Here is a 17,730-nt window from a genome sequence, read left to right as displayed (position 1 = left end):
AGGGAGAACAGGACTGAAACATGAAGGTTCCAGAATGTCCATATTTTCAAACTTGAGAGAAGGAAGAAGGCTCATTAAAAGAGACTAGAAGGGTCCAGGTGGCTTAGTGGCCATAAACCCAGGGAGGAATGAGTTTCAAGGAGGAGGAGGGTAGCTTGGACAAATGCTCCCAAGAGGTCAAGAAGAATAAAAGCTGAAAAAGGACCAGACTGGTCTTGCAGACGTTGGTTCAACCAGCTGCCCTGGGGTCAGGGAAGGAGTGGGCAGAGAGCCGACTGAGGCAGGAAACAAAGAACAGGCCCAGTCCACGGAGCAGTGATAAAATATAAATTAAAATAATAAAAATATGGCTATAAAATAATTTGTCCAAACTGCAAGTACAACAGAAATCCACAGAGTCTGGTTAGGTTGCCCTACCTGGCACGCAGAAGGTGCTGGCAGTTTGGGGGTGAGGGGAAGGGAGGAGGCTGAGAAAGCTCCTCTGTGCTCACATCCATCTCACGGTCCCCTCCCCCACTGCATCTTGCCTGTCGCCTGTTGCCTCTATGTTTAGACACATCTAGGACAAAAATATGTGCTGCCTGGCCCCTGTCTGCTCACACCGAGATGCTGGTGGACTTTTATATCACTCCAAGGCACATGGGAGGGAGCAGATGGGGCCTGAGGAACGCAGGATGCTCAGAATGCAGTGAAGTTGGGCTGGCCAGCAGATGGACCCTTTTAGAATGGCTCCAGGGTTGCTTAGCAACAGCTTCTCCTGGGCTGGGCTCCGTGTTCCAGGAGGCTGGGTTTGCTCTCCTCTACTCACCAGTGGCTACGGTGGGCTCTGTGCAGAAGGGAGGAGCTGAGCCCACTGTGGCTGGAGATGCTAGGTGGGGCATCACCCATTTGGGGCTCCCTGCCTGGTGGGGGCCAGAGAGTGGCAGAGGCTGTCTTGATGGTGACAGGGCTTTCCCTGACCGAGTGCCCAGGCTCCAACTTGGTCCTTAATACATGCTTGATGGGAGAAAGAGCAAATGATGGCTGCTGGTCTGGGTTATTACTTTTATGATGTAACAGAAGGGGAGCGGGCAGTGTGGAGAGGGCCCTCCATGGCTGATACTCAGGGTGGCCATACGGTTGTTAAAATATTGAAATATCTGCAGTATGGTTTGTAGCTGCTGCTCTGAGCCTCCAAATGCCCCCACTACCCAAGTTGCCCCAGCTCCTCTCCTGGAACTCCCTGGGCATCCTCAGGATATGGCAGATACAGGGTTTACAGCTGGCACAGTAGGGGCCCTAGGGCCTCACCCCAACCCCTTGGCCAGCATCTGACTAGAGGCATCCACGTTGTGCCATTGTCACGTAATCTATCTCCTTTGCTCCAAGTGCTAGACCCAGAAACTGAGCCCTCTGCAACTACTATCTTCACGCCCCCATCCCTCTTCCTGCCATCTTGCTCTCTTGATGAGGTTGGGGATACATAAGACAGCCTGGGCTCGAGACTGGGGTGGGGAGGGCAGCGGGCAGGGAGCAGGGGGCAGGAGGGTGCACCCACTCTCCCAAAAGCCCCAGCAGACACACGGGGGAGCTGCAGGTCCATTCCCCAGCCAGGAGCGGGGGACAGGGTGACACGGCCCACCCTAGAGGGAAACCCAGCTTCCCAGATCAGGTCAGGCCCTGTGCTTTTATTGCCGCAGAGGGCTCTCCGGCCTTAGGCCTTATTTGGTTAAAAAGCCGTAAGACAGGACCAAGAAACAGGAGCTGGAGGCGATGGGAACGTGAACCTGCCCCCACCCCGAGGCCTGAAATCAAGCTTAACAACCCTCACATATTCCTCCTTAAAAGGAGCCCTGAGCTGCTGTGTCCTCAAAGGCCCGTCCTCCGGGTCCCTCCTCCACACACTCTGGGCTGTGCCCTTTGCTGCTCCCCTCTGTGACCCTCTGCTCGTGGAATCTCCCCAATCTGGGCCTCGAATCCCAGCTTCTGGGCCTGCCTGGTGCCTGGCTAGGCCTCCACCATGCAGTCGGGCTTTTCCATCGGCCCCAAACTCCGCTGCGAAAGCGAGCCTTCCCGCCAGGCCTCTGGCTGCTCTGGTGCCGCCGTCATGAACCCGCCTGTCTCCCCAGGACCCTCTCCCTTGGCAGGGGTCAAGGCCCCTCCCTCATCCCCAGAGAAATAACAGCTGCTGCACTTTCTGTCCCCGTGTCCTCCAAAGTCCATCCTCACGGCTCAGTATAGGGTCGAGGTAGCACAGGAAGCTGTGGAGGAGGACGGAGGAGGCCAAGCTCTGCACCCAGGTTTCTGGAGAGGAACCTCGTTACCTGCGTGGGGCAGGTGAGGGGGATCTCTGCTGTCAGGTCCAGGGTGTCCACTTTGCTTCCGAGTGGTTCCAGCTGATCAGGAAGAAAAGAGAGCCACGGGCGTGCTAACCTGTTTCCACTGAAGTGAACATTCCCTGCCTGCATCCTGTGGGGAAAGCTCAGAACTCGATTTCAGGGGGCTTTGTGTCCACCCTGGCTCTGGCCGCTGCCAGCTGTGGGATATGGGCCAGGCGCTTAGCTTCTCTGCGAGCCACCGTCCTCAGAAACTCATAGTCCATCCCCAGCAGGGCTGAAGAGAGGCTTAAACAAGATAACGTGGCTTAAACTGCCCAACGTAGGAACTATCAAATGAATGTGGGGTTTCTGCCTTGCGTTTCTGTGGGGAGAGTCCCTCCTCGTGGTTCAAAGCACTGAGGAGAGGGTGCGTGGGACGCAGGCCGAGCGGACTCTTAAGGACTCTGCATGTCCAATTCCAGGGCCCTCTACGGACGCACCAGCCACTGCTTCTCTCAGCCTGGCTGCAAAGGGAAGCCAAGAGCAAGGCTCCATTCTACAGGGGCTGGTGCTTCGCTCTAGACTAGAACCCCAGGGACCCCCCCACTTATTTTACCATATTGACCCAAAGGGCCCTGGAGAGCTGGGAGTGGGATTTCTGATTCAAGTGGATACAGTCTGGGGCGAAGAAGGATGTATCCGGGCGCCCGTCCTGAAAGAGACAAATATATTTCTCCAGGATCCTGTTGGTCCAGAGGGAGCCACAGCCAAGTAGCCTGGCCCCCGGGACTGCCCACAACTCGCCCTCCTCCCTGGGAGTGCTCCAGGTCACTGGTCCCTCCAGGGCCCTCTCACCTTAAGAGCAAGATCAGAGCCGTCCCCAAAATGAGTAGCTTTGGGTGACCCCAATTCCCCACCCTGCTTTCTGACCCCACAATTCCTCCTTATTTAATAAAAAAATAATGTGCTATATTTATTTTTAGGTACATTTACATAACACCCATGCCATGGATGACAGAGAGAGACACTTGTCCCTGAGAGAGTCTTGGCCAGCCAGCAGGGAAAAGCTACCGGTCCTGGTTGGGAGAACGCAGCCAAGCCTCAGGGCAGGGCTGGGCAGAGCTGAAACCTGGGCAGGGTGCCCTGTCTCCAGCCTCTCCCTTCTTGAGGCACTTGGGGGTACACGAAGCTGCTGTCCCTCCAGCTTCCCGCCAGGTTGGTGAGGCCCGTGGGATGGAGGCCCGGTGGGGGATAGACCTCAGTCCCCACCTGGTTCACTCACCGACCTTCTGCTCAGAGTGGAAGTGCCAGGCAGAGGGCATGGCCAGACAGAATAGACGATACCCAGAACTCTCCCTTATCACTCCAGTGTCGCATTGCAGGAAAGACCATGTGTGTGGCAGAAAGTTAATAATCTGGAGTTGGGCATGTTCAACTCTTGGCTATCTCTCTGTTATTCCCCATAGCCTCTTAGGAAGTATACTTCATCTCTGCACCTCTATTCTATGCAGGTGATAATATTAACACTCACCTCCAAAGGTAGTTGCAATGGTTTGTCTATGGGAAGCCCATTGTCTGGCACAAAACAGGTGCTCGCTACTGTGGGGGCCACTATCAGGAGTAATGGGAACACCCCACATCTGGCTGCCTCTGGGACCAAAGCTCGGGCATTCGAGGAGGCCGCACCTGCCAGAACAGCGTCTGGAGAGCTCTGTCTTCCCCGTTTTATTCACGTATGGAAGCACTTGGTATTTCTGCCTTGAGTTTCCTCCTCTAAGGCCCCATACAGTCTCTCCCCTCCAGAAGCCCCCTGGGCGAGGCTCAAGGACGTACCGCCAGGACGGGGAGCAGGATCTCGTGGAAGGAGGGCTGCAGCACCACGGAGAAGTCCTCCCGCGTGTCGTAGCGGCCTGACTCCACCAGCTCACGCATGCTGCTCTGGGGACACACACGGGGACTGTCAGCACAGACCCTGGGTGGGCTGCGTGCCCAGTGGGGCAAGGGCAGGGATGGTGGGCAGTGTCCCAGCCCCCATATCCCCTGGACACGGGGCCAACTTGGCTCTTCCCTTGAGAACACAAACACACCTGATGATTCGTCCCTTTCCAGAGAATTTAGAAACAGGTTGAGCCACCTTTTTGTTTTGGTTTTAAGTGGATTGCAATCTCTGAGGGCTAGACAGGAAGTCCCACAAGGAATAAAAACCTAGGGAGAGTCCCCAGAGGCCCCAGGCTCCAGACCTGCAATGTCCCCTCTGTGGCCTGCCTTTGGAGGCAGATGGGAGTATGGGGCTTGGGATAAGGGGGGCAGCTGGTCCTCCAGGGTGCAGGATTAGGCAAGGCGGTCTCATGGGGCATCCAGGGTACTGGCCGGGAACTGGGGTGAAGCCCCTCAGGGCAGCTCAGGAATAAGGCCTTTGCTACCTGGATCCCACTGGGATGACTCCAACCAGGGCACCTGAGGCCCCTCAGCCAGGTGGGACAGAGGAAGAGACCCAGGGTGGGCGAGGTCTCCCCACAAGCCCCGAATAGCTCTTCCTTCCCTGTGCACGCCCCCAGCGGGGTTTTGGGCCGTGTGTGCCAGGCAAGGGGAGAGGACACAGAATGGCGCCCTTCTGGGTCTCACCTTGTAGGCTCTGGTGAAGGCCTCCAACCTGGCCAGCTCCTGGGAGTTCTCCCTCGGGCTCAGAACGCAGTTGCACAAAACACTGGACAAAGAGAGGGAGGCAGGGGCACCTGGAGCCAAAGCTCTGGTCAGGGGCTGGTCCCAGCTGCCTGGGGGCGGGGGAAGAGAGGATCCACTCCCCCTCGAGCCCTGCTTTGGGAGCACACATGCCTGAGGCTCTGAGACACGTGCTCAGGGCTGGGTTTTAGGCCTGACATGGGTACCGGGGAAAGTCCCAGGGGAGGAACCTGGCGTGACTGAGACCCTCTCATATTAACACAGACAGGCATTGGTCGGCAGGCGCTGGCCTGCAACAGTCTACGCTGAGCAAATGAATTTAGGCAATGAAAGTCCAACATCCAGTTAAAAAATAATATGAAATGCACCCTCTGTTATCGGAGCTGGTATTTTGGGGCCTCTGATGCTCACGCCCTCGGACCCCTCCTCCGTTCACACTAAGTCCCCTGTTATCACGAGTTATTTCACAGCCATAAAATGCCCTTACTGTCAAAAGAGAGATTATCTCTAAAGCATTCAAAACAGTACCTGGTATGCAGTAATTTCTGTAAGATTTGTTAAATAAACAGGTGCATGCTTAAGTATAAATAATAAAACACATACCCATGTAACTATCACCCAGTTTAAGAAACAAAATGGTCCCAGTTTGCAGTTTCTTGTGTCCCTCCCAATTCTCTTCTTCCCCATAAAGGTAACTGAACCCTGTGTCTCCTCTCCGTGCTTTCTGGTGCAGTCTGGCCACTTGTGTATATAACCCCATGCGTGGCCCCTGCTCACAGTCCAGGCTACCAGCCTTGTCCCAGCCTCAACCTCTCCCCTCCGTGGCTCCCTCGTATCACAGAAGATCCTGCCTGGCACCTTGAGGTCACACGAGGGGGACTCAAGGGGGAAACCCAGCTCCAGCCTCCCAGAAGGGCACGGTTCTGGCTCAAGTCCTCCTTTATAGACTTGGACATGTGGACACACCAAGTCACCCAGGCCCTGGGGAGTCACTGCTGCACGTGGGCCAGACCAGGAGGCGAGGTGAGGGCATCCAGCCCGGGGTGAGCTAGGACCAGCCTACCTGGCCTGCTGCACTGGGCATTTGTCTGGGTTTCCCAGGAACACCTGACGGATGATGCTGGGGTCCATGAAGTCCATGAGGTTGACCAGGGCTCTGGGCACCTAAGGGCAAGGCTGCAGATGAGAGAGGGGCTCCAGGGGCTTCTTCCTCAGGCTGCCGTAGGGCCCCGAGAAGCGGGAACTGGCCAGAGGGTCCCTTTAGAACCCCAGCTCAGTCTGTCCTGAGTTGTGTTCCGGGCAGGAGTCTGTACGGGGCTACCGTGTGGGGCCCTGCAGGCCATGCATCACAGAACCCCACTGGGTGCCGCCCATGTGGGCTCCAGCGGGAAAGGCACCTCCTGGAGTGGGACAATTAATGCTAAGAGGTCGGCTCTGTTAAGCCATCATTTAGTGAGCCCAAATATATTAGCTTTAAATTTGGTGAGAAGGTGACCTGCTTGCCAGGCCATTAGCCCTTGACCAGTTCCTTCCAGACCACCCTGACCTATCTCTGCTGAGCAGGCGTGTGGACTCAGCCATGCCGCAGAGCACTGGTGGTCAGCGTGCTCCCTCCTGGGCAGCAGTGCGGCTCGTCCTCACCCAGGGATGGTGGCGGTGGCAGGTGGACACATTGCTGGGTGCAGGACCAGACAGAAGTTTGCTCTAGACACACCCTGTGGCTCACAATGCAGTGTCCAGCTGGGGGCCACCTGGCTGCTACCACCAAGAAATGTCCCGGGTAATGGAGGGAGTACAATTAGACAATACACTGCCTTCCCTTCTTCAAACCTGGGCCAATTCCAGATGGAATGAGGCTTCCTTGGGGGTAGACCCCAACCTTTGGAAAGGGAAGGAGCCCTGTCCCTGGCTCTCTCCTTGAAGGGAGGGGGTACTTCCACCATTCTCTCCCCCATCCACCTTCGCCCTCACCACGCTTGAGCTGCTACCAACTGTGGGATCCCCCACCCACCTCTCTATGTAGGATGTCCAACGCATTGCGGAGATGGTCAAAAAAGTTGGCTGCAGAATACAGATTCTGGAAAGAGACAGGAGGGAGGGAGAAGAGGAACTGGTTAGGGTGAGAGGGTGGTGGGGCAGTTATAGGCATCCCTTCTGGCTCTGGCCCCAAGGACTTGTTCTCCCTCTAGCCTCCCCCGGTGACCAGTTCCTCATGTCAGAATCTGAGATGGACAGTTGACTATCGCTGTTGTCAAAGGTGGGCCAGCCAGAAGAACGGAACCTCATCCAGAGCTTTAGTTCAGGAGCAGAGAGTGGAGAGCCCTCCTTCCAACTGCTTGGGATCTACGGTTTCTTCTCTTTCTCAGTTCTCAGGAGTCATAAGACAGTAGAGGCACCATATATCTGCCACCTGCTACCTTACCACCTGCGACATGGAAACGGTGCCAAGGACCTGAGAGTCGCAGGGTAAGGTGTGTGTGTGCGTGTGAGAGTTGTGCGCACGTGTGTGTAGACATAGGCGCGGTTGGATAATCCTGGGCTTGGTTCTAAGCACTGTTCTCAGAGAGGATCTTCCTGTTCTCAGGAACAGGTCCATTGTTCCTGACCGGTCAAAGTTAGGAACAATGAGTAGCCTGGGACCAGCCCCCATTACCGAATCCGTGCAGAAGTCACATAAATCATTGGCTCCGATCAGCACGGTGATGACCTTCCAGTCTTCATAAAAATTTACTCTCTATGTGGAGAGAAGAAAATGCTTGATAATTTCCAACAAACACATGAAAACATCACAGCTCTAGGGAATCCATTCAACCCTCTAGGACTTCCTTGTCCATGTGAAATAATAGAATCAGAATCTCAGAGCTAAAGGAATTTTAGAGGTTTATTTATGGACCACAGAATCTTTGCATTAGGAGGGACTCGCAAGGTCACTATGACCAGCAACAAACCTCTCCCCATTGACATCATCTCCTCCAGAGGACCTCTGACAGGGGGCTGCCCTACCACTGCTTGAATGCCTCTAATGACAGGAGGCTCACTGCTTTTCATCATAGACCATTCCATTTGGGACAACTTTAGTGGGGTAGAAAATGTTTAAAAATAACCATCAATCTGACTCACATGGTCATCTTTCATCTTCTGCACCACAGTCTGGACTTGGCTCATAAGATCCCTGAGAAAAAGAGAAAACCAGTCTTTCTGTTGAGGAATAGTGTCCATAGTTTTCCTCCTAAAGGGCCTGAACCAGAGACTTCTATGGCATCATCTCCACTGCATGAGCTGGCAGAGACCCTGAGGCTCAGAGAGCAGGAGCTACTTGCCTCTTCTGGAGAGTTATTATAACCAATAATCATTTGAAAAGCCAACTGTGTGTGTGTCCTAAGGCTATAGTTGAAGGTAACTGCCAACTATATCTGCTGCTCATGGTCTCCTTCTAGGACTCCACATCCAAAAGGTCTTTTAGGGTTCCAGGGAAAGAAACCATTCATCTCTTTTGGAAGACTAGTCTAGATCCTGAAATTAGACTTGAAATGAACATGAAATTTAACATGCTTCCTCTTTTTGCCCTGGCTGCCAGGAAGCTGAGAGTTGGATACTCAAACATAGTAACCATGAAAATGTTCATATTGATACAGTTGTTTCCTCTTTGTTTCCCCCAATGGCTGTGATTTTTCTCTTATGTATCTGTTATTTATGTTATTTTTGGTAAATTTATCTAGATGCTGCTTTCAGAAAGAGGTAGGGAATAAATATATTCTCTGCACATGCCTGGGTTTATAATTCATGGCAAGACTAGACGTCAGGCACCTGAGCTCCCCACTTGTTCGGGCCCCTGTTATAAGCCTAGGTGGGATAGATCCATAGCACAGTGATCTCTCAGGACATGGCGGTGGGGCCATCTGTCCCAAGCTGTTTCTATTACCAGGAAGAGTCTTCCCAGGCTGAGTGAGCAGGCCTGGGGGCCATACCCGTTATCCAGAAGGGGGTGGCCTGAACGAGATGACAGTGTGACAGAAGCTCAGGTGGCTGAGCCAGCTGCTGCGTGGAGTAAGGAGACCATCCCAGGATGCTGGGCTCCCCCCTTCCCTCTCTTGTTAGCACCATAGCAGGGCTAGGGAGAGGACACAACTTGCTGCTGCAAAGGCCCCTAAAGCCAGAAAGCTTGCCTGGCCGTTTGGCCCCTCCCTGATTTTGGGGGGAGTTGCCACTTGTGAGGTTCTCGGGAGGGTGGATCTCTCTAGCACAGTTATGCTGTGGTAAGTTTTAAGAATCAGATAAAGTTAGTCAGTTAGTCCGATCATTAGATCATGCTGCACACGAAAGCAAGGCCAGCTGAACCTGTTGGTGCATCACACCTTTCCAAGGCCTCGGCCTCTCTAGCCTCCCCATGACGACTTACTCACAGGAGCGGCAGGGAGGAGGGGTGGCCAGAGTCTCTCAAATCATTGCTGCAAATGCATAAGGTCCCTTTTGCACACAGAGGTCGGTTTTGTGATCTTAAGGAGGGGGGCTGTGTGTCTCCCACCGCATACGTTGCAGGCCCCCTCCCCAAATGCCATACTCAGCCTTCGCTTCGGGAACAGCTTGATTGAAGAACGCATTTGTGTCACTGGCATCGCCCGTGCCCACTGCGTAGCCTGTGAGGTCTCTGTTAAACTCTCGAAGGATATCTGGAAGAGGAGGGGGTGAACGGGACATAGAGCTCAGGACAGAAGTCCAGGATGTCTACTGTGGGTCTAAGGTCCCCAGAATGGGCTGTGTTATTGTCCTCAAGCTTCCTGGGAAGAGGCAGGGAGGCAGTGTGTGTGCCCGACAGAAGATGGGGCCTGAGTTGAAAGGACCTGTTGACAGGGTGGGCCAAGGCAATAAAAGCTTTTTATGTGCATGTAAAAAATATATATTTTTTAATACAATCCACAGTGCAGTGAAGGGTTACTATCTAATTTATCTCAGCACTCCCTGGGCCAATTGGAAGAACCTGAGGCTCAGAATGTTTGGTAACTTGCTCTGGGTCACCTGACCAGCACATAGAAGGGCCAGGGCTTGAACCAGGTCTCCAGGCTCCAAGTCCAGTATTTATTCCAGCCCCTTTGGCTGTCTGTCCACAGCCTGCCCCCTCCTACTTCAACAGAGGTCTGTAGGGAGGTGACATTTGCTCCTTAGCTGGGAGGCCCTCTCAGGAGGCCTGGGGGTCAGATGGATCGAGTAGACAGACTCAAGCCCCTGGTGGCTACTCACTAGGTAAGGTGGTCACGTTCTCCAGAGAGCCATCCCCTCCTGAACTGTAGGGAGTGAGCAAGCCAGAGAGTGAGAGAGATTGATTGAATTAATACACGAGCTTTACAAAAGAGCAGCCCCCACCTTTCTTAGAGCCTGGCAGCACCTTCTTGATGTGCCAAACCCATCTCTTCGTGTTTGAGGAATCCTGAGAAAATTTTGAATTCCCCAACAGACTTGTTTCGCTCAAATCCAGCATTCGAAGGCAAGAGAGCTGTTCCTTTTCTTCATCAGATCAAGAGGGAGACCACTTAGCTGAGTATATGCTATGTGCCCAGCCACGGACTAGATTTTCAATATTAGTTATATCTCAACAAGCCTATGACATTGATGTGACTATCTTCACTTTACAGAGTAAGAAACTGAGGTACACAGAGGTTAATTAACTTGCTAAAGGTAACTAAAACCCAGCTTGAGCTGGAAATCTTTACAAAACAGATAAGATCTTCTGTTCAGCAGTCGGGCAAATTCTGATGGAATGTTCTGGGGAGGGTTTTGGCGCCATCTAATTTTCATCTAATCTAACCTCAAGGCACACACTCTAAAGATTTTGTTTCCTTTCATGCATTTAAATTAAGTACAACATATGGCTTCTCGGCCTCCTGGCTAAGATCATATGTAGTACCTGTTCTTATCAGTTTAAATTGAGTACGACGTAGAGGAAGGAAGAAGGATCTCTATTTAACAAAATCTGATGTTTACATATATAGTATTTACTGTTATTTTGCTTCTGTACCTCTCTCCTCAATCCCAGATTATTCTAGGCCAATAGATTTTAAGAACACAGCCTTAGCACCCAGTCCCCCAGTGTAGACTTCTAAAGGACAGGCCATGAGTCAGTCCTAGTCATTCTTCGTTCATGGAATGCTTGGAATGCGGTTGACAGCTCCATGCCAGCGTGGGCCAGGCTTGAGTCAGAGACTCAGCAAGCAGCCCAGGTGGTGGAGAGGAAGCAGCTGGAGTGAGTCCTGCCCCGCTTCCCATCACATGTCTGAACCTAACGTGCCCAGGGGTTGGGCATTTGTTTGAGCTGCTGGGTCTCTTCCAACTCTGCACAAAGCTGCTGCTTTAGCTGCTTCCTCATCCTTCTTTCTCTGGACTAAAGGCACCAAATCAGAACATTTTACATTTGAAAGGAAACTATAAATCTGTACCTCTCCTCCAATCACCGGGTTCTAACTCTGCCTCCTTTTCTCCTTCAATAAAAATATAAACATAAACACGGACACATATATAAACACACACATCAAGTACTTCTATTGTCTTTTCTTGTTTAAAGGCATCTTTGTTTTAAAACAAGTATAGTGGCTGATCAAGACAAATAAGCTATGAAAATGTCTCCCTGACTTTATTTTAGAGTGAAAATTTCTAGGACAAAAAAGGATTATACAAACAGGAAAGAGCAAAAATATTTAAACCTTCATTTTTAAAATCAGAACTACGTGAAACATGACACAGACCCACATGAAACAGCTAGTCTATGTCAGATCCTTCAGATGAATATAATTTGTATAACACCCATGAGCTCAATGGCTGACCTTTATCTGTCGTTACCTGCAGTGTACAGAAAAATGGAGTAGATGCTCAATAACATTTGTTGAAGGAGTTTCAATAATGCGAAATTAAACTCCTAATTAATAAAACAGAGAAATACATTTTTTGATGAGTAAATTTTATTTTGGTCCTTTGAATGATCCCAAACAAGCAAACTTATTTAGTGGAAGGAAAGGCAATGCTCCAAAGACCCAGGGCCTGCCACACTGTTAAGCTCTCTAAAGCTGGAAACTGGCACTAGGATAGTCTCCATGGTCAAGAGGCCTTGGAATATTCACAGCCAAACCTCCTCTGCAGTCCCTGCTCACAGCCACCCACCCCCTGAGAATTCTGGATCCATTTCTCCCTATCTAACTTCACAAGGTCTGCCCTTTCCACTATGTTTCTTTGGGGACAGAGGCTCAAATTACATATATTTTTTGGGGGGACAGTCTCACTGGGTAGTCTCACTGTTGCCCTGGATAGAGTGCAGTAGCATCATCATAGCTCACAGCAACCTCAAATTCCTGGGCTCAAGCAATCCTCCTGCCTCGGCCTCACCAGTAGCTGAGACTACAGGCACACGCCATCACTACTGGCTAATTTTTCTATTTTTAGTAGAGATGGGGTCTCACTCTTGGTCAGGCTGATCTAGAACTCCTGGCCTCAGGCAATCCTCCCACCTCAGCCTCCCAGAGTGCTAGGATTACAGGCATGATCCACCGCGCTTGCCTGTATTCTTAATAATTGCCTAGTTTTTCTAATCTAGAAGCTTTAATGGCTTTAGAAAATTGCTTTTCTCAGATGAGACTACTACATGGACATTTCCCAGGGAATGTTAACAGGTATTATGAGCAAAGAAAGTTCTGGAATTAAGGAAAATACTGGATTAAACAGATAAAATTTAAATAGATTTCTTCATTGCAGGGCTTCTCAGAGCCTTTAATATGCTAATATGCATGCAACTTCCCCAGAGGAAGGATACAGTAAGTAATGCTTCCCAAAAAATACGAAGGATTTTCCCTTCTTCAGGAACCTGTCTGAAATCAATGTTCTACAGAACATACTTTGAGAAAACACTAGTCTATATATTCTACGAAGTATAGAACTCTCTCTCAGACTCTGACCTACAGCTTCCAGCTTTAACATTTTGGGCAGATGTTTGGAACATTTAGGACAGATTAAGGCTTTAACATGACAGCAGTCACTGAACCCGAGGCCTTGGCATTAGGACTGGAAGATTCAGACATTAGGCCTTACCGGACTTCCCTTGTAGGAAGAAAGAGAACAATGGCTGAATTTTCCCATTGCTGCAGAGAGAAACTTTTAGCATAAGATTGCCTGTTTGTATCGGAATAACAGGAACCGCTAGCTGAACTGTGGTAAAGTTGAGCAGATCACCTCACTTCCCCAGGTTGCTCCACCAGGTACAGCTTATCTGTCATCTGTCGTGTGGTTTGTCTACTTTATTTTCCCACACTATGGCGTGAGGTCATTGCCTTCTTTAGCTGAGACCAAGTGCAGCTGCCACAACCTCATGCTTCTTTTCTTGATTGTAATAAGCTCTGCTTTCTTTCTCTCCCCCTGGTCTTTCTTTTTTCTGTAGGCTCAGTAACATCCGGGGCAGCACGGTAAGGGAGGCTCTATTTTGTTGTGTGGCAGCCCGTTAAAGACCACCTTCCTGGTCGCCGACACATGGGAACGTGGGGACCTCGGGTCGGGAAGGCATTTGTTCAGCTCTCAGGGTGGGGGCGATGTCCTCATGCTAAGGATGCCCTGGGTCCTTGCTATGGGTGGCTACAGGCTGAGTGATGGCACCTGGACTCTGCTCAGGTCTGGCCAGAGAGCTGTCACAGCCCTGACCACCCCTACCCTGCTCCCTCTCACTTTCTTAGGGGAGATACTGCAAGCGGATTCATTCACCCTGAAGAGGGAGGCGGCAAAGGTGGAATCCTGGCGCCCAACCGCTCATTAGCACTCTGCCCTCTCGAGGCTGGCTTTGTTCTAGTTGTTTTCCCAGGTAACAAATTCTGAGCTACTCACCAGTTACTTTGAAGCCTCCATAAACACAAACTTTATTAGGAAAGAAACTTGAGAACACCCACACGCCACTGCTCGCCTGACACAGCCTGGGTTTTCCACTTCTGCATCGAGGATGCACTTTTCCCCCTTTCTCCTTGTCTAACTGCTAATTTTTCAACATAGATGGGCGCCGCCTTTTCTGGGAAGCTCCCCGTCGTGGCAGGGTTGGTACTCTTCTTTCATACTCTTGTAGTACTCTGGTATTTCTGTTTTTAAATAGCACTTGCCCCTGGGGCACATGCTTTACTGTCTCTCCCTCGCCCCCGCCCTCAACTCCTCGCACTGTACCAGTGCATAGGAGGGGCTCGGGGACGCCTGTTGATTGTGATTTTTGTCTCAGTTATGTCCTCTTAAAGTGTGCATTGGGTTTTGGAGGTTTTCTGTGCAGATGCGTACATACACGGAAAAGCAGAGGTGCGAGTACAGGACGACGTGAATAAACACACACGACAGTAAACAGAGACGTAGGGGCATCCAGATGTGCACAGATACACGCAAGGAGACAAGTGGAGAGTCAGGGATTTGGTGCTTTTCATGTGCATTTCATGTTGGATTTGCTGACCCAGGTTTGATAAGAACCCTTGTTTACTCTCTGCACAATTAAAAAAGAAAGATTATCAGCAGTAAAATATCCTTTCGACCCACCGAATGTTTTACAGAGACATATAAGTTTTCCTTCCGAAAGCCCCTTCCAGACCAAGTCTTTGATCTTTGCAATTTATGCATTTACAGGAGGCAACCCCCTCCCCACATCCAATCTCTGGGGGGCGAACCCTGGGGGAGGTCAAAGATTAATATTACCTAAACGACAGTCCCGATTAATATTACCTAAACGACAGTCCCCGATACTGTGTGGTGACATCGAGGAGGTCATCTGGTTTCGAGCCAATTCCATTGCCAGCCTTAGAAAACATAGCAGAATACACAGGAAAATCAGCAAGTCAGAGAAAAGGCAGGCTGTGAACGTGCAGGGCTTCCAACGAGGTGGTTCCCAATGCACTCGTGGTAGCAGGAGCAGAGCCCAAGACCGGGGAGCCAGGGGCCCCGGGCTCTCCGTTTTCAAGGCTCCTTCCTAGCTGTGTGCCTTGCCCCACTCTCGGCTGCCTCCTCCCTGAGCCAAGGACATACCCGGCTCATCTCACAGGGTTGTTTTGGGGAGGAAATTGGATCAAAGCTGTAAAAACTGCTTTGACAACTCTCAAGTGCTCTACAAATGTGAGAGAGTGTTAGTTAATACCCTTCCCCGGCATTATCCTCCTGAGTTCTTTATAAGCTCACTGACTTGAGCAACTGCAGTGGACAGATTTCTCATAAATTTCACATTTCTCCTCTTTCCCTCCAGAGCATTCTGTAAGGGATTCTCAAGGCCGTAGAAGCACTGCCGGGAAGTGGTGATCTGGGATAGTAAAACAGCCCTGATTCTCGGAAGTTAGGAGCAGAGCCTTATCCACAACCAAGGGGTCTGCTTTCCGTGCAGAGGCAAAGAGGAGACAGAGGCGAGGGTCCAAGCTGAGCATAACACAGAACCTGAATGGAAAAGAGCACCCACACAGGCAGGTTTAAAGGAATTTTGAGGCAAAATGACATATTTTTGCATATGTTAAAAAAGTGTTGTTGGGCGTTCAAAACCCCCTCTGAGACAATTCAGTTCACTCCTGAAAAAGATTTCCCCCGAACACCTGCTTGAGAAGGTGGCTGCAAAATCAAATTGTTGCCATGCTCTTGGATTGACAGAGCCAGGAGAGGCGAGTAAGATAATGCAGAGGACAGGAGTGCAGGCCTGTTAGGAGGACTGGGACCTGGAACTGGCCCAGCCACCCCCAACCCACCCAGGGATCAAGCGTCCTTACGGTTAGAGAATCCCCCAGAGCAGCCACAACTTGGATATCTGCAGGTCTCAGAGCGTGCACTGGAAAGACAAGTGGACATACTTGAGTCTGCCGGAGGGAAGGTGCAGACAGTCTAGTGCTTCTTGCTTCAAAGCAAGAGCAGAAACACGATCTGCATGTGCATTTGGGCCATTCAGGCATGGGCGTGCATAGTGTCATGGAGACAGAGGTTAGATGAAGATAGTTTCCCCGTAAGAGACACAATAAACTAATCCTGGACCTACAGGGGAAGACAGGTACAGAGAGGGAGGGAGGGAGAGAGAAAGTGGAGAGATGGAAGGAAGGAAGGAAGAGAGGGCAGAGTAGGAGCCCACCATGTCAGTGCCAGTGGTCAGGTGAGATGCCAGCCATGCCTGAGTGCTAACCAGATGGGCACCGGAACCCCTGGGAGGCGGCGTAGGGTGTGAGGTGCAGCGCGTTTAGAGCTGGGTTCTCAATTTCCACCAAGCATCTGACGAATAATTATGTTAGGTCTTTCCCTCCTCCCAGGTCTCTTCTGAAGAGCTCAGGGAACCTACTAGGCCTTACTACAGGCTGCAGAGCCTGGGGCCACTAGGATGACCCCCAGAGCTAGCTTCCTCTTGGGACTCTCTGGCCCACCCCCCAGCTCTGGGCTTCTCCATGCCACAGGTCTGGGCTACCCAAGGGGTGAACTCATGTGGCTCTTCCGCCTGTGCTCTGTCTGAGGGGCTGAAGCAGGAGGGCACAGCTCCTGGCCCTGGACACATTGGTGTTGGCCGGGCATGATGTCACCACAGGCCAGAGCAGGACAATGCAGGGACTCAGCCTAGCAAGCACTGGTCATAACTGCCACTTAGCCAGTGTATGAAAAGTCTCGTCAGTGAACTCACTGTGTGTAAGTCCTTGGAGAGGGGCCCTGGGTCCTGGTGTGTCGTGGGGGGCTTACCTGAGGTGGGGGTCGAGGCCGAAGGGGCTCTGTCCCTGCACGCCAGCCAAGTCCCATGACCCTATGGGCACAGAATGAATCTCAGAGTTGAAAGGGACCAGAGAGACTCTCTAACTCACCCAGAGAGCTCTAAAAATACAGATTCCTGGGTCCTACTCTTCAGGAGGGGCTTCTAAAGGGCCTTTGATGAGGCTCCCTAGGTGATTTGGAACATCAGCCCGGTTGGGATCTGCTAACCTAGTTCAGACCCCCTCTGAATGCAAGAATCGGGCATCAACACAAGGACCCCGACCCCCACCACCCCTGCCTCTGCACCAGCTCTATGGGGGATGATCATCCCCACTGACATCCTGAGCAAGCTGGGATGCAACTGGCTGGATGCCCACCCAGCTGTCATCAGTGGCGTGAACTCTGCCCTCCCCCCTGTCTGGAGGTGTGGGCTGGTGGATGCTCTTTGTGCCCGTCCAGAACTCTTGCCCACTTTCCCACCCCGCCCTGTGGGGCCAGTCCCAGCTCAGGGATGGCCCACCGCATTGCCTGGCAAGCCAAAAGGAAGCAAAAAGCAGGTACCTGCACACTGTTCTTGTAGGTGCTCAGAAACGGCCAGACCTGATGGGTGGGGGAGGAACGATGAGCAACGGCAGCAAGTTCGGCAGCTTCCCTGCCTGCCACCCTCAGTAAGCGCGCCAGGCATAACCACCTCCAGCCGCCCTGCTCTGCCCTCCCAAGCCCAGTCTCTCCCTGCCAGGCTGACTGCCCCCGAGGATGGAGGTCAGAGGGAGGCGCTTTCTCTGCCATCTGACCCACACCAAGAATCAGCACAAACCCTTCAGCAGCTCCCGGAGGAATGTACATGCCTGCTCTTCCCGCTCCCACCCTGCTAGCTGGGATGGCTGTGTGGCCTTCCTTTCTCCACCCAGCACCCCCCAACATTGCACCTCCTTTTGCTGGTAAAAGCCCACATCTCCACTCCCCGGGATCCCTTGCAGCCCCACGCCTGCCCCACTGTGCAGCGGCCTGGGCCCCTTCCTGCCCAGGAAAGGAAAGTCAGATGCTTTGGGGC

At 51.8% G+C, this 17,730-nt stretch overlaps 1 protein-coding gene across 1 annotated transcript in view; it reads right to left on the bottom strand.

Moving 5' to 3' along the window:
• Window positions 1–17,730, bottom strand: part of PLB1 (phospholipase B1) — a 119,075-nt gene that overhangs the window by 28,029 nt on the left and 73,316 nt on the right. The window contains exons 30-43 of the mRNA XM_012652416.1: window positions 17,238–17,276; window positions 16,668–16,728; window positions 15,722–15,780; window positions 14,700–14,773; window positions 10,218–10,261; window positions 9,541–9,649; window positions 8,100–8,151; window positions 7,633–7,713; window positions 6,991–7,056; window positions 6,043–6,143; window positions 4,923–5,004; window positions 4,131–4,235; window positions 2,914–3,009; window positions 2,304–2,375 (exon numbers count right to left, since the gene is read on the bottom strand). Of these exons, the coding sequence (XP_012507870.1) occupies window positions 2,304–2,375; window positions 2,914–3,009; window positions 4,131–4,235; window positions 4,923–5,004; window positions 6,043–6,143; window positions 6,991–7,056; window positions 7,633–7,713; window positions 8,100–8,151; window positions 9,541–9,649; window positions 10,218–10,261; window positions 14,700–14,773; window positions 15,722–15,780; window positions 16,668–16,728; window positions 17,238–17,276 (1,041 nt within the window). The remainder of the gene's footprint in view (window positions 1–2,303; window positions 2,376–2,913; window positions 3,010–4,130; window positions 4,236–4,922; window positions 5,005–6,042; window positions 6,144–6,990; window positions 7,057–7,632; window positions 7,714–8,099; window positions 8,152–9,540; window positions 9,650–10,217; window positions 10,262–14,699; window positions 14,774–15,721; window positions 15,781–16,667; window positions 16,729–17,237; window positions 17,277–17,730) is intronic.

This window comes from Propithecus coquereli, unplaced genomic scaffold (assembly GCF_000956105.1).
Source record: "Propithecus coquereli isolate 6110/MARCELLA unplaced genomic scaffold, Pcoq_1.0 Scaffold39, whole genome shotgun sequence".
NCBI lineage: Eukaryota > Metazoa > Chordata > Mammalia > Primates > Indriidae > Propithecus > Propithecus coquereli.
Note: the sequence above shows the minus strand (reverse complement) of the source record. Positions and strands in the feature narration are given on the sequence as shown.